The following is a 15,120-nucleotide window of genomic DNA, read 5'->3' on the forward strand; positions in this document are numbered from 1 at the left end:
AATTAACACAAACTAATCAGTTCTCTTTTAAATGGACCTCGTAATTTTTTTTTGTCTTTCTTTTTTTCTATATCTATATAAAAAAAAGACTATTACCAAAAAGACTAATCCAATCCATAATGATTACCCGAAAATACAACATTTTATTTTTGTGTGTGTGTATATATATATATATATATATATATATATATATGAAAAAGGAAATAGTGATCACATTGCATGGTCACTCTACCCACGTTCCATTGCTCCCTCTCCTACAACCCTTCATCCCAAAGCTACGTACTATATCAACCCCCTTCCACCATTCCCCCTCTCTCACTCCTCCTCTCTTCTCTTCCTCCGCCGTCCACCACCTTCTGCAACACTCAGGAGGAGACATGGATATCTATGGAATGTCGTCATCTGGACAGGATTTCTCCGGCGTTGACGAGCTACTCGACTTCTCCAACGATCATGGCGACCTCTTCGGCGCCTCCGCCACCGACATACTCCACCAGCATCACAACGTTACCGCCGCCTCCACCGCCACCGGCTGCCATTTCCAGTACGGAGTTAACAACGACGATAGTAATAACTATAATAACGACATTGCAACCAACTACCACCACCACTCGACGGACTTCACCGACGACCTATGCGTCCCTGTAAGCAAGCACTCGCCTAATTAATTTCACCTGCTTTTCGCATTTTTTTTAGTTGAAAATCATACCTGAAAATTTCTGATCAAGAAGTATTGCCGTGATTGACACAGATCGGAGAATCGAGCACGATTAATTACGGATCTCTAGCTAACAATGTTGATTTTTGAAGTATTATTGAAATTCATAACTGATTTCTGTTTTGCATGTTTCGATTTGGTTCTAGAGTGAGGACGTGGCGGAGCTGGAATGGCTATCGAATTTTGTTCACGATTCCTTCAGCGATTTTCCGGCGAATAATCTGGCCGGAACTATAAACTACCGTCCGGAAAACACATCATTTCATAGCCGATCTAGAAGCAAAAGAACCAGAGCACCTACCAACAGTACTAGCTGGACATCAACCACGCCGTTACCTACCGCTTCGATCTCCGAAAAACAGACGACGAAGCTAGAGACGTACTCATCGCCGACATCATCGTCTTCGGATACAACATCAGAGGCTGGATTAGTCCGGCGATGCACTCACTGCGCATCGGAGAAGACGCCGCAGTGGAGGACCGGACCGCTAGGTCCAAAAACACTCTGTAACGCGTGTGGCGTGAGGTACAAGTCAGGGAGGCTAGTGCCGGAGTATCGACCGGCGGCAAGTCCGACGTTTGTGCTGACTCAACACTCTAACTCTCACCGGAAAGTAATGGAACTCCGTCGACAAAAGGAAATGGTCCATGGCCAACAACAACAACAGTCACCGACATCTGAATACCAACTCTACGGCGGCGGACACCACCATAACCACAACAACTACGAGGTTTGCTAATGGAAGTTTTCATAATTTCACATCTGATCTCCGATGAAGGATGAGAATTGAAATTTGAGTTTTTGGTAATGTGATGATTATTGATTTTTCTGAATAATAAATTAAATTAAATTAAATGGAATTTGGAATTTTTTTAGGGTTACTTAAATGTTCAACCACCAGAGTCATGACTTTCCACGTGATAAGCTGAGAGAACATGCAACCCTCCCCGTATTTATAAAACTACAAAAAAGATTTATTTTTTATTTATTTTAAAAAAATTAATTAAAATAATCATTTTAATTTCATCTCTTAGAAAAAATAGTCATGGATCAGTAATCACTTCATTTTTTTGAGAAATATTTACCATATGAAAAGAAAAAAAAAACAGAGTGCTTGTTTAAAGAAATGCATTGAGAACCTGACGAACTGAAATATCTTAGTAGCCAAAGAAAAAGAAAGCAAAAGTGATTGGCAGGTCCATAATTTAGGAAAAAGTGAAAAAATATAAAAAAAAAAATTTGAATCAGATCCGCACTTACAGGAATCAAATATGTAAATTAGTTATAGATCGGCAAAAATATGTCCATGTGTTTTTTTAAATTTACATATTTGGTCCCTTCAGTTGCGATCTGGTTTAAAAACTATATTTTTTTTTCTTACAATTTAACCATTCTGTAAATTACGGGCCTATGATTATATTCGTTATTTTGAGAGAAAAAATAACTAAAAAATGGCTATTTTAATTAATTTTTATTTATTTTATTAATTGTTATAAAACTAAAAATTACTCCAACTCTATCCAATGTATCATGGATTTCGTTGAATAAAAATACAATTACATAAAATGATTAAAATATTCCTGAAATTTGGAGTCAAGAATGGGTCGATTCGTATTATATTGTATTTTTTTATATATGTTAAAAATAATTCAGAAAATAATATAAATTAAATTATCGGTATGGTAAAAAAAATATTGAAACCTAAACTTACCATAGTTGGTTAATCGGACGATTTAACCTGCAAACGGGATAACTAAAATCGCTTTGGTTCCAGTGAGTTATTCAGTTTCGGATATATTTTTATACCCCTAGGACCTCCAATCATCTGTGTTTTTGAATATGCCATTGCATTGGTTCTTCAAAATTAGAAAAGTTTTGGGAATTATTATATCAAAATTGAGATGTTTTGAAGGTAATTAAATAAAAAAATGATAAATAATTGTATTTAAATGCATAACATATCTTATATGTGTATAAGCATAGAACATATGTAACTTAGTTGAATATTTTAGGATACTATCCAAAATTTGACAAAGTTTCAAGAATGTCACTACTTTAAAAAAAAAATATGGTCCCCATTCAAATTTGTGTAGGTTTTAAATAGCATGAGATGTAGTATTGTGTAAGACCAAGTCGTGGCAGCTATTGTGGAATAAAGTTTTTCGGAGCATGGTTAAAGACGACAAGTTAGTATATCATATATACATATATATATATATATGTATGTATGTGTGTGTATGTATATATGTATATAGGGTTGAGTTTACGTGAGATAAGGTTGTTTTCGAGATATACGATTTTTTCATTTGAAACTTCACAACATAATGTTGTGAAGGTAATAAAAAAACCGAAACTTCACAGCAAAAACACTGTGAAGTTTCAAGTGTAAAAATCGTATTTCACGTGTCTCACGAAAACAATCTTGTCTCACATGATCCCAAGTCTATGTGTGCACGCGCATGTGTGTGTGTGTATATATATATATATATATATAGTCACATTCATGAGAGAACTGATTAGTTTGTGTTAACCATTAGATCCAATGTGAACCACTCGTTTGAGATATTTAAGGATATTTTTTAAATAAGTTAAAAAGGTAATATACTAATTCTATTTTTGGCAACTAATCAAAATATTTAATTAATTTTTTTAGAAGAAAATATTTAGTTAAAATTAGTTACCTAGTATATCAATTACCTAATATACATCGTATTTTAAAGACGTTTGTGAATCAAAGTGTATCATAGTGATAACATTCATGATGTTTCACATGTATCACAATGTATTTTCTTTGTTTTATGAAATGTATCATAGTGTGCATTTTCGTTATTTTTATTGTTTTACAAAGGGTATCACATTATGCATCTTGTATGTATATTTGGGTATCATAGTGAATAGCGTTTATAGGTATCACAATGTGTATCTTGTGTTCACATAAGATTCATCAAAACAAGGTTCGTCGAATAAGATTAGCCGGAGGGAGGAAAGAGGAGAGGAGAGATGATATTTATAAGATCCCTAAAATGTTCTTAATGAATATTTTAAGTTAAAATTACCCAAATTATTAATTTCATATATATATATATATATATATATACATTCAGTTGTTAAAAACAGGCATTGGATATGTATGATTTACAGTCGTCATGCTGTTGAAATTTCTACATATATAACCTCACCTGTTTTTGTTTTTGTGAACCATAGGAGCGATTTCAATCGCTTAGAGGTGAGTCACAGTCTAGTACCGATAGTCCTCCCCCTAATTAGGCATCTCTTTGGGAGCAGATTGTCGGAGGATGGAGGAGGGTCGTATTTTTGGTTTCGGGACCTCTCATGATCCCTCTTATGCTGTGACGAGTAGATTAGCAATAGCACTGAGAGATCATACGAGTCAACAACAGAGGTATGTTGGTTATATTTTTATCTACTTTTTCATTACTTTCATGGCAAACAAATTACTGATTTTGTCGAACGTGAATATTTACATGTAGCAGAGTTGAGAGAGAAATTGGCGAGGATAGAGGAGGAGGCGTGGGTGCGGGAGGAACACCATATGGCCGAGATGGAGGATGAACAAAAGAAGAGGGCAGATTTGGAGGCCGAACAGGCCAGGCAAGCTGCTGCATTAGTGGAACAGGCCGCCTTATCATAGCATTTTGCTGTGTTTATGCGGCAGTCATGATACGTTTCCCCCCTCCCCCACCTCCACCTCCCGGTAGTTAGATTGTATGAATTTAAACATTAAATTGTAAGAATTTAATATTTTAAATTGTATGAATTGGGTATTTTAAATCATATAAATTGGTTAGTTTTAATTTGTTCACAATTTTGATTTGTTATATTATGGCTAGGTTTTGTATAAATAAATACAGGAATTATGTAATTATAAAAAAATTATTTTTAGATTAATAAACATTTGAGACAGATTAGCGAAGGAAAATTCGTCGCTGAAAGTTCCCTTGCTGATCTGTCGCTGAAATTTCTCTCGTTGATCCGTTGCTGAAAGTTCTCTCGTTGATCCGTCGTTGAATTTGTTCTCTCGCTGATCTGTCGCTGAAAGTTCCCTTGCTGATATGTCGCTGAAAGTTCCCTCGCTGATTTGTCGTTAAAAGTAATCCTCGCAAATTTGTCGCTGATTTCCGTCACTGATCCGTCGCTTATAGCATTACCTACAAGCTTTTGACCGACGGACTATCAGCGACGGATCAGCAACGGAATACCCTTTTAACGATGGATTTGCGAGGGAATTTTCTCTCGCTGATACTCTTTCTTTTTGTAGTGGTTACCTCTATGGTAGTCTACACACAAACACGTTTTCTAACCTTCATCAGGTGCTAGCCCAAAACCACTAGATCTATATGTTTTACAAAAAAGAATAGGTTTTCTTTATGTATTTTATCTGATAGCTAAATCTAAAAGATTCAATCATATTTGATTTAGCTTATCACCTTATTTCTATAGACCGTCTTATAGTTATTCCATAATTGAAATAAGATTTTAGTAATTATTTGTATATTTATATAATTTTCTTAAACTTTAATATAATTATATACATGGGGTGGGTTATTTTACAAACCATGTAAATCTAACAAACCGTACAAACCTCATACAATCAATCATTTTTTTAATTTTTTTTCACTTTTTCTGAATTATGAGGTTTGATTAGTCAATAATATATGAAACAATTTCCTCAATAATATATGAGGATTGATTAATCAAGAATATATAACACAAACCTCATCAAAATGAGAAACACATTAAACAATTTCATTTTCACATAAAACCAAAAATATATTAAACAATTTTACAAAGAAAAGAATTATATGAAACAATTCCATCATATTAAACACTTTCATTAAACAATTTTATTCAATTAAACAATGAACCACACGGTTTGTTAGATTTCACTGGTTTGTAAAATAACCTTGGCCTTAAATACATTTACATATAACACCCAGTAATTATCATAATTACACTTTAACACATATTTTTCATAAATATCCTTCAAGATTAATTATTTCAATAATCAACATGATTTAGCTTAGGTTTCTGAAAAAAGAGGCAAACGTGTTCTTGGGTTTCTGAAAATTGAGGCAAATGTATTCTTTGTGTGCTACCCATAGGTTTACATACTCCTTGACAGTATTTATGTGTGAAATATTTTGTGGTATATAATAACTTACATTCTCCCACTTGTACACGATACACGGTAACACAAACGATGGAAGGGTCTAGCAACACATCACTCCCCCCAAGGCTACGTAAATGTGCCTTTCCTTGAGCAATTTGATTAATCTAGTCAATAATATGGTAGAATCATTCGTTATCCTCCTACTTCATGATATTTTGTTTTAAAATTAAGGCATAGACCTATGTCATCCTTTATAGTTCAAAATTATGTTTCTCGATCTCATCATATTTTTTTATTAGACAAGTGTTATTAGCTTACTAATCCCCTTTTCCATGGCCATGTTAATCGAACTATGTTATCGAGGGGTCCAAAAAATATATCTCTCATCTTGAGAGGACCAAATCTCATATTCCATGTACATAGAAACAAATTCACGGTATACCCAATATAGTCGTTATGATTACCAGTTAAGGGTAACACTAGACTGTGTCAAAGTATAACACTCCTTATGCATTAGGTCCCAATGTGCATATAAGGTTTGAGGTTAAGAGTATACATCATTTCAAGACTCACCTTATGATGTCAATCTATGAAGTGATCCTGATTGTATGTCTTGTCCAATACTTGTGCACTGATAAGTGCATGTGACTGAGGTTGCACCCAGCACACTTCACAATGATCTTTGTTTATTACTACTCCTCTAGTAATAACCGATCAAGGACAATTTTAAATAATATTATCATCATCTTCATTTAAGGATACTTAAACATGTTAATAATTAACATTAAAATATTTAATGTAAATACTCATTCAATATATCATAACAGATAGAAACATAATTGTTTTGTTGTTTAAATAAATTTAAAAGTTTACTAAAATTACATAGAATATCAATGTATTACAAAACCTTAATCCTATCAAACTAGTATGAGCATCGTGTTTGCTTTGACTCATATGCTTAGTTAGAGTATCTGTTGGATTTTCTTCTGATCGAATTTTTCATATCTTCACGTCACCTCGATCAAAGATTTCTCGAATCATGTGATGCCATCTTAGAATATGCTTGGATCACTTATGTGACATTGGTTCTTTCCCATGAGCTAAGACAGCCTCATTGTCGCAATAGATCTCGACAGGGTCACATACGCTAGGAACCAATCTTAGGTTTGAGATGAATTTCTTCATCCAAACAACTTCTTTTACGGTGTTCGCCGCTATAATGTACTTCGATTTTGTAGTTGAATTTGCTATCTTGTTTTGCTTGTAGATCTTTCAGCTTACAACACCACCATTTAAAATAAGCACGTATCTCGAGTGCAATTTAAAGTCCTCACTGTCGATTTGGAAACTAGAGTTTATATGTCATTAGATACATATATATCTTTCCTGACCATTGTACAGTAAGAACATATCCTTAATTCTTCTTAGATACTTCATGATGTTCTTCACTTCTACCTAGTTAGCATCACCTGGGTTTGATTGATATTTTCTCGTCATATTTTGGGCATATGAGATGTTTGGTCTAGTACATAACATGGCATACATAATAAAACCAATGGTCTAATCATAGGGAACACCCATCATACAGTTTATGTCCTCTTTTGTACTAGGACAATGAGTCTTGCTCAGTTATATACCATGTACCATTTGCAAGTCCCTCTCTTGGAACCCTACATCATGAAGTGTTTCAAGATTTTGTCAATGTATGTATTTTGGCTTAAGCCAATTAACCGCTTAGACCTATCTCAATAGATCTATATGCTAAAGATATATGCCGCCTCTTCTAGATCATTCATCGTGAAACACTTCCTTGGTCAAACTTTTACACCCTCAAGCGTTGATATGGTGTTTCTGATGATCAATATGTCATCTACATATAGGATCAGGAATATTACTATGCTCCCACTTATCTTCTTATATACACAAGGTTTATCTTCAATATTTACAAAATCAAATTTCTTGATTTTCTCGTCAAAACAAAAATTCCAACTACAAGATGTTTGATTCATTACACAAATGGACCTTTGCAATTTGCATACCTTTTATTTACCATGCATACCTATATTTCATAATCATGATATGTAACTATGGCAAGAAGTATCTTGATGGATTTAATCATAGTTACCAGTAGAGATGGCCAAATCGGCCCGGGACCGCCGAAGGACCGGGACTAACAAAGGACCAGCCCGGCCCAAAAATTCAAATAATTTTATAAATAATGTATTTTTAAATAATTTAATAATGCATTTTTATAAGAAAAAGTAATTTTAATTATATTAAAACGTATTTTTAAAGTGTATTTGAATGACCCAATTGTAAATTTTATAATGTATTAAAAATATATATCATTAAAAAAATAAAAATAAAAATCTTATTTTTTAATGCAAGGACCGGTTGGGACCGGGCCGGTCCATAGCCGGTTATGAAGTACCTTGACCGGTCCTATCATTTTCGACCGGGACCAGTTACGCCGGGACCGGTTATGGTCGGTTATGAGAAAGGTTAGGACCGATTGAGACCGGCCCGACCCGGCCCGGGACCGGTTTTTGACGATCTCTAGTTACCAGAGAAAAGGTCTCATCATAATTGACTCCTTGAGTCTGAGTAAGACCTTTTGCTACCAACCTAGCATTATAGGTATGCACAATCCCACCTTAGTTTTCTTTTTTAATACCCTTATGCACCGAATGATTGTTCAGTTGGCAGGTGCACCTACCAAGTACCAAACTTAGTTATCTGAAAGGACTGTATTTCAACCTTCATGGCATCATGTCATTTATCATATTCCAAACTTGATATGGCTTCTCGGTAGGTTACAGGTTCGTCATGGACTGTGTCTTTACAGCCAATGAGGTAACCTTGTCTCTCAAAATCTTGACAATACTTACCTGATCTTCGGATTGTTTATATCTAGTCAATTTCCTCGAAAACTTGTTGAGGTTCAACATTTTGTTGATGGTTGGTGTCAACCATAGTCTCATCTTATGGTTCTTGAATTTATTCAAGAACTGCTTTGTCCCTATTTTGTGGTTCTTGTTAGAAAATCATTTTCTAAGAACCCACCACGTCGTGCAACAAATGCCTTGTTCTAGCTGGGTTTTAGAAGTAATATCCATTTGTCTTTTTTAAATATCCCATAAAGATGCACTTTTCAGACCTTGGGTTAAGCTTTCTCAAAGCTTCTTGCTTAACATAAGCGTCCAAATCTCATATTCTCATGAAAGATAACTTTGGGTTCTTCCTAGTCCATAGTTCATAGGGGGTCATTTTGGACTTTATGGTTAGTGCATTATTTAGTATTTAGGCAACTGTTTCTAGGGAATATCCCTAGAAACTCTTAGGCATAGTGGTACAACTCATCATAGAGCGAACCATATCGAACAAGATTTCTCCTTTCAGATACACCATTTTGTTGAGGTGTTCCCAGAGGAGTTAGTTGGGATACAATCGCACACCTCTAAGATGATCAATAAACTGTTGGCTTAGATATTCGTGACATCGATCCGACCGAAGTGCTTTTATATTTTTGCCAAGTTGATTCTCTACTTCATTTTGAAACTCTTTGAATATTTTAAAGCTTTCAAATTTGTTTTTCATCAGGTATACATGCTTGTATATACTTAAATCATCAATAAAGGTAATGAAGTAGCAATGATCGTTTCTTGTGACTGAACTGAAAGGCCCATATACATCAGTATGAATGACCCCCAACAGTTTCGTTGCCCTTTTGGGTTTGCCTATAAAAGGCGCCTTTTTCATCTTGCCTAATAAACAAGATTCACATGGATCGTATAAATCATCACATAATTCCAACACTCCGTACACCTGTAGTTTGCTTATTCACTTCTTGTTTATATGTTCAAGACAACAATGTCACAAGTTGGTTTGATTTAATCCCCACTAAATTCGTTTATTGTTTACATTATATATTGATTCGTAATTATAACTATTTTGTATATCAATATCATAAATATCATTGTGTGGTCTGACCACAAAATACAAAACATTGTGAATGTAAGTAGAAGTTGTATTATTATTGAAAGTAAACATAAATCCAGTTTCCTGTAATTGAGAAAATGAAATTATATGTGTAGTAATGCTAGGTACATATAAGCACTTGTTAAGTGTCAAAGTGAGACCCTTTGGCAACTTCATATCATATGTGTCTTAAGCAATAACAGCTACCTTAGCTACATTTCCCATCCTCTGTTCCAATTGGCCTGGTTTCATTTTCTCTTCACTTCTTAGATCTTGTAGAGTAGTACAAATATGGATAACAGAGCCGTATCCAATACCCAAGAGTTATAATCGGAAGTAAACAAATCAATGGTTAACATATATGAAGCTCTGACAGCAGCCTTCTGCTTCTTGTTCTCTGTCATTAGGATTGAACAGTTTCTCTTACAGTGCCTCTTTTGGTTGCAGTTGAAACAAACTGCGTCCTCAAAATATTTCAATTGGACTTGTCTTTGTAGGAACTACCAACTTTATCATTTCCCTTGGCAACCACCCTATTTTTCTTGACTATTCCAACTTTTGATTTGATCGTCAAAACCTGTTTTGGTTTGGTTTGGTTAAATCCAACTTGAAATTTATATTTCTCTCAGCAGTTTTAAGCATGTTGTGAACTCTGTGAGAATTTTATCCAATGTTCTAAAAAATGTGCCTTGGCGCTGCCATGGCATCGAGGCGCAGCCTTACCTCCATGTTAACTCCCTTGGCATGGACATAAAGCGTGGAGCTTGTTATGGCTTGTCATGGCCCGTTATGGCGTTTGAGGAATTTTGCAATTATTAAAAACTTGAATGGGAGTAAATATAAATAAAATTTATAGTTTAAAGGACCAAATACTTAATCAATAAAATGAGGAAAAAGAAAAAAAAAAACCCTAAATTACTTCTTAGCATACAAAAAATATTGTTCGAGTACTTCCATTTGATTTCATTACTCTGATTTTGTTGTTTGATTACCAAACAGGGACTGTAAATAGTGACTTACTTTGTATATGTCATATCATTTTTGTAAACTCTGTAAATATCAAATTATCATTTCATGGTTTTTCTTTTGTTTATCGTTGTATATAGATTTAAATTGTTAATAACTTAATCATTATTGTTTAAGACACTGACATAAATACATACACATACAGACACACACAAATATATATACACATATATATCATATATAAATTTGTCGCCTTAAGCCACGCCTTGGAAAACGCCATTGCATCGCCGTAACTCGTAAGGCTTGAGGTTTGACCTAGACGCCATGCCATTTAGAACCTTGGTTTTATCAAACCATTCCTATTATAATTCATAACAAACCGGTCATATGCTTGGGTAAAGAATTTAGAACCAAATCGATTGTCAATTCTTGACCTAGTGCGAAGCAAGACGGGCCAGTTGGTCAACGTATACTTTCATTTTCAAAACGGGATATTGATGATAAGCCCTCAGTCAGCATATAGACATCCAATGTCCTGACTGTATCAAACTTCTCCTGCTTGTCCTGGAACTAAAACATAGATTTCAGTGAGGATGATACCAGACAGTCATGTCCTAATGATCCCACAATAACTTGGGATTCATGAAGGCAAACATCAAGCAACCTACACCAGCTAGTCATTGGCATACTTATCATAAGCAACCATGACTTCAGCTAAAACATTTCTAGCAGGAATGCTTGGAGGGCGATGGGTTCTCTAGAATATAGAACTTCTTTTCATGCATAGGACAACCCTTAGGAAGCGAAACCATTCAAGGGACTTCGTCTCGTTCAATTTTTTCTTATCAAGGATTAACCACAGTGTAAATTGGGATAAGTTGTTTGTGTTTGTGTTCGTGTTTGAGGTGGTAGCAAACATCTACAAAATTTAAGTTCAATCTTAGTAACTTTAAAATTTCAAATAAATGAATTAACCTTTCAAAAACCATTTATTTTGAGTTAATATCCATATTTCACCAATTTCCATAAATGGCCAAATGCAACTATCTGTAGAAATAGGTTATTTATGTAGGCATCATCCATTTACATTCAACGTAACTCTTAGGTGTTTATGGAATTTTATCCGATATACCATATATTGGAATTAGGACATTTAATCCAATTACAAAGCCTTGAAAATACTCATGGAGGTCAATGCAACTGTCTATGATATTTCCAAGTAATCTAACCGTACTAAGATATCATTATTTCCCTAAATTCTTGATTTAGGGTTTATTGGATCACTCGTCCATAAGTGAGTAGCCAAATGCAACTTTTCACTTTAATCTCGTTATTTTGACGCCTTGTCTCACTCCACAATCATCTGGCATGATTGGCTAGGTACTGATCATAACGAAATTCATAAGCCGTGACAAGTACCTTAAATGGACGATATATAGTTTACATCTATGAAAGGTTTGAATTTAAGAAAATATTCTATATTTTTAAAACGTGTAATTCTATCTAAAATCAAAATCTTTGGGGCTGTTTGGATCATTGGAATTTGGTGGAATTGAAACGAATTGGAATGTCCAATCCTTTGACCAAATTCCAAATAGAATGTTTAGTTCACATAATTGGTGTGAAGGAATACTTCCAATTCCAACAAATTTCTTAAGTTATTGATTTCACAATTCCACCACATATACCACGGATTTCAAATTCCAATCCGACAAATTCCTTAGCCCTCATCCATTCATCGAGGCTATATCTCGATTTGTTTTGTTCTACTATGCTCGATCTCCCTTGCTCGATCTCGTTTAAAACTAATAATGGCAACGGGCCAGGTTCGGCCCGGTTATTGGTATCCCCGTTCCCGAAACCAATAACTAAAACCGTCCCCTTGACCGCCCCGATCCCCGTTGGGGATCTTATTGGGGATCCCCATCGGGTCCCCGCGGTTCCCCCGATCCCGGTTGGGGAACCCGTTAAGGTAAAAGTTCTCTTTTTCGCGATCTGGTATGCTCGACCTCTCTCTCTCTCTCGTTCTTTCCATCCTAAAAAGGATTTTCTCGAAATGCCATCTATGTAATTTTCTCGTTGAATTCCGTAAACGAAACAAAAAAATTCCAATTCCGTTAAGAATTCCATTCCAATTCCATCTAACCAAACGCAATCAAAAGACTGGTCAAATACCATCAAATTCCATTCTATTCCCTCAAAGTCAAATTCATTTGATGAATTCTAATTTCATCGAATTTCATTCTATGAACCAAACGCCCCCTTTGTTTTTAAAAACTTATCCAAAAATCGGTTTGATTTTGATAATCATATCTATTTTGAAATATCATAATTTTATCACCGAATTAAAATTTATTTTACATATAAGTTTATTTAAAAACATTTTGCAAACATTATAACAATAGTTGTAAGAAAATAAATGAATAAAAACACAAAATAAACAACCACAACAATATAATATATGATATTGACCCTAATGTGGTGTTGTGAGAAAACACAACCACCACGATAAAAATGTCTAATGATGTCTTCAAGGTCCAACTGGCCTTTTCATCTTGGTGAACTTCATGGACTCCGTTATAACTTCTTGAAACACCGTCTTCAAATTTGGTTTACAATGTAAAAACAGAAAATGCAAACGTATCTTATTCTATTTTACAATTTTCCTATTTAGAAAATTTAAAATAAATTACAACCTTTTACAATTAATACATTTTAATTTTTCAAAACAAATAAAACAACCAAAGCATAACCACAGGTCTTTTTTGGGGGCATACCATATACTAATAAAAAATTTAAACATAAAATAAAATTAATTGGCCAAAATTAAATATCATAAATAAATTGGCCACTTAACTTGAACAAATTAATACATGGCATATGGCAAGACAAACTCAAATCGACCTGATCCCTAATTGATCGATGACCCAAAATTAAATGACAAAATGGGCTTTTGACCCAGCAAATTTAGGCATCAGCCCAACCCTTCTACTTCAACCTTGTGGTAGCCGGACCACCATGAATCGGTGGCCCACGTTTGAAAATAAAACACGACTAAAGTCATGACACATGACACTAGCCGCATGACACATGACACTAGTCTCGTTGATAGATCACCCGACTAAGAACCATGGTTCCAGCAGTGGATTAAGGTGATGATCCAAGCGACTCGAACAAAGGAATCACCTTGGCACCTGCCATGGAAGAGGATCAAGTGGGCAGTAGCCATACCCGTGGGTGACAATCGGCTACGAGTCGGTGGCCAATGCGCGACACACAGGTTAAAACATAGTGTCTAGTGTCGGCTTCAAAAAAGGAAAAATGTCTGACTCGAATCTATTCCCATATTAATTTTTTTCCTTTTTATTAAGTGCAATCAAAATGGCTATGATATTATTATAGGGGTTTAAAATAATTTGTAGCCTTTTAAACGCGGTGGAAAATCAATTTTGTAATCAAAAACGTTTTCCATTATTTAAAATCCATCGGGATCAAATGATTCATTTAATTGAATCCTGAATAAACCATATGGGTGTTTCGAGTTGTCTTTTCAGATCTAACGAGGATTCAACGGAGCACCTTAGAAACCAAAGTAGATTTTTTTTATGGCGGTCCACACATGAACTCGCTTTCTGACCTCCATCGGGTGCTAGCTCAAAGCCCCTAGATTCATATATTTTTTCTGTATTTTATCTAAAAGTTAAATCTAAAAGACTCAATCATATTTGATTTAGCCTATCACCATATTTATATAGATTGTGTTATTGTTACTCCATAACTCAAATAAAATTTTTGTAATTATTTGTAATATTTATATAATTATATTAAAATTTAATATAATAATATACAATTACAGATAACACCTTGTAGTTATCACAATTACACTTCAACACATATTTTTCATAATTATCCTCCAAAAACAATTATTTCAATACTTAACATGATTTAACTAGGGTATTGAAAATAGAGGTAAAATATATTCTTTGTGTACGATCCTATAGGTTTACATACTCCTTGACAGTATTTCCGTGTTTCGTGAACATAATAATAACTTACATTTAATTTTTTATAATTTCCATTTATTTTTAATATACCATCGGGTATTTAATTAAAAAGACACTTTGCACCCTTTTTTAGCCTAAATGGGTTCTATTTGTCCCAAATGGGTTATGTGATTTATTGGTGGGTCATCATGAGTCATAGCAGGTTGTAGTGGGCCAAATAGATCATACTGGCACTAAATGTGTTACAACCGTTCGTGATTCCCGAACTAGGAGACTAGTCAAGACTAAAAAAGATTGGTGATAAGGTGTGAAGAAGAATATG

The 15,120-nt window shown here is 34.5% G+C and overlaps 1 protein-coding gene across 1 annotated transcript; it reads left to right on the forward strand.

The window, feature by feature from the left end:
- Positions 1–377: 377 nt before the first annotated feature.
- On the forward strand, positions 378–1,458 carry LOC112502385 (GATA transcription factor 4-like). The gene is made up of 2 exons (XM_025106275.1): positions 378–644; positions 865–1,458. Exons 1-2 carry the CDS (start codon positions 378–380, stop codon positions 1,456–1,458), a joined length of 861 nt encoding a protein of 286 aa, XP_024962043.1.
- Positions 1,459–15,120: the final 13,662 nt, after the last annotated feature.

The sequence above is a fragment of the Cynara cardunculus genome, unplaced genomic scaffold (genome assembly GCF_001531365.2).
Source record: "Cynara cardunculus var. scolymus isolate 2C unplaced genomic scaffold, CcrdV1 Un_Scaffold_1327, whole genome shotgun sequence".
NCBI lineage: Eukaryota > Viridiplantae > Streptophyta > Magnoliopsida > Asterales > Asteraceae > Cynara > Cynara cardunculus.

What these genes read in the sequence shown, in the direction of transcription:
- LOC112502385 (XM_025106275.1), top strand. Translation starts at nt 378, where the DNA reads ATGGATATCTATGGAATGTCGTCATCTGGACAGGATTTCTCCGGCGTT. An exon ending in CCGACGACCTATGCGTCCCT is followed by an intron (nt 645 to 864) that starts GTAAGCAAGCAC and finishes ATTTGGTTCTAG; the next exon opens with AGTGAGGACGTGGCGGAGCT.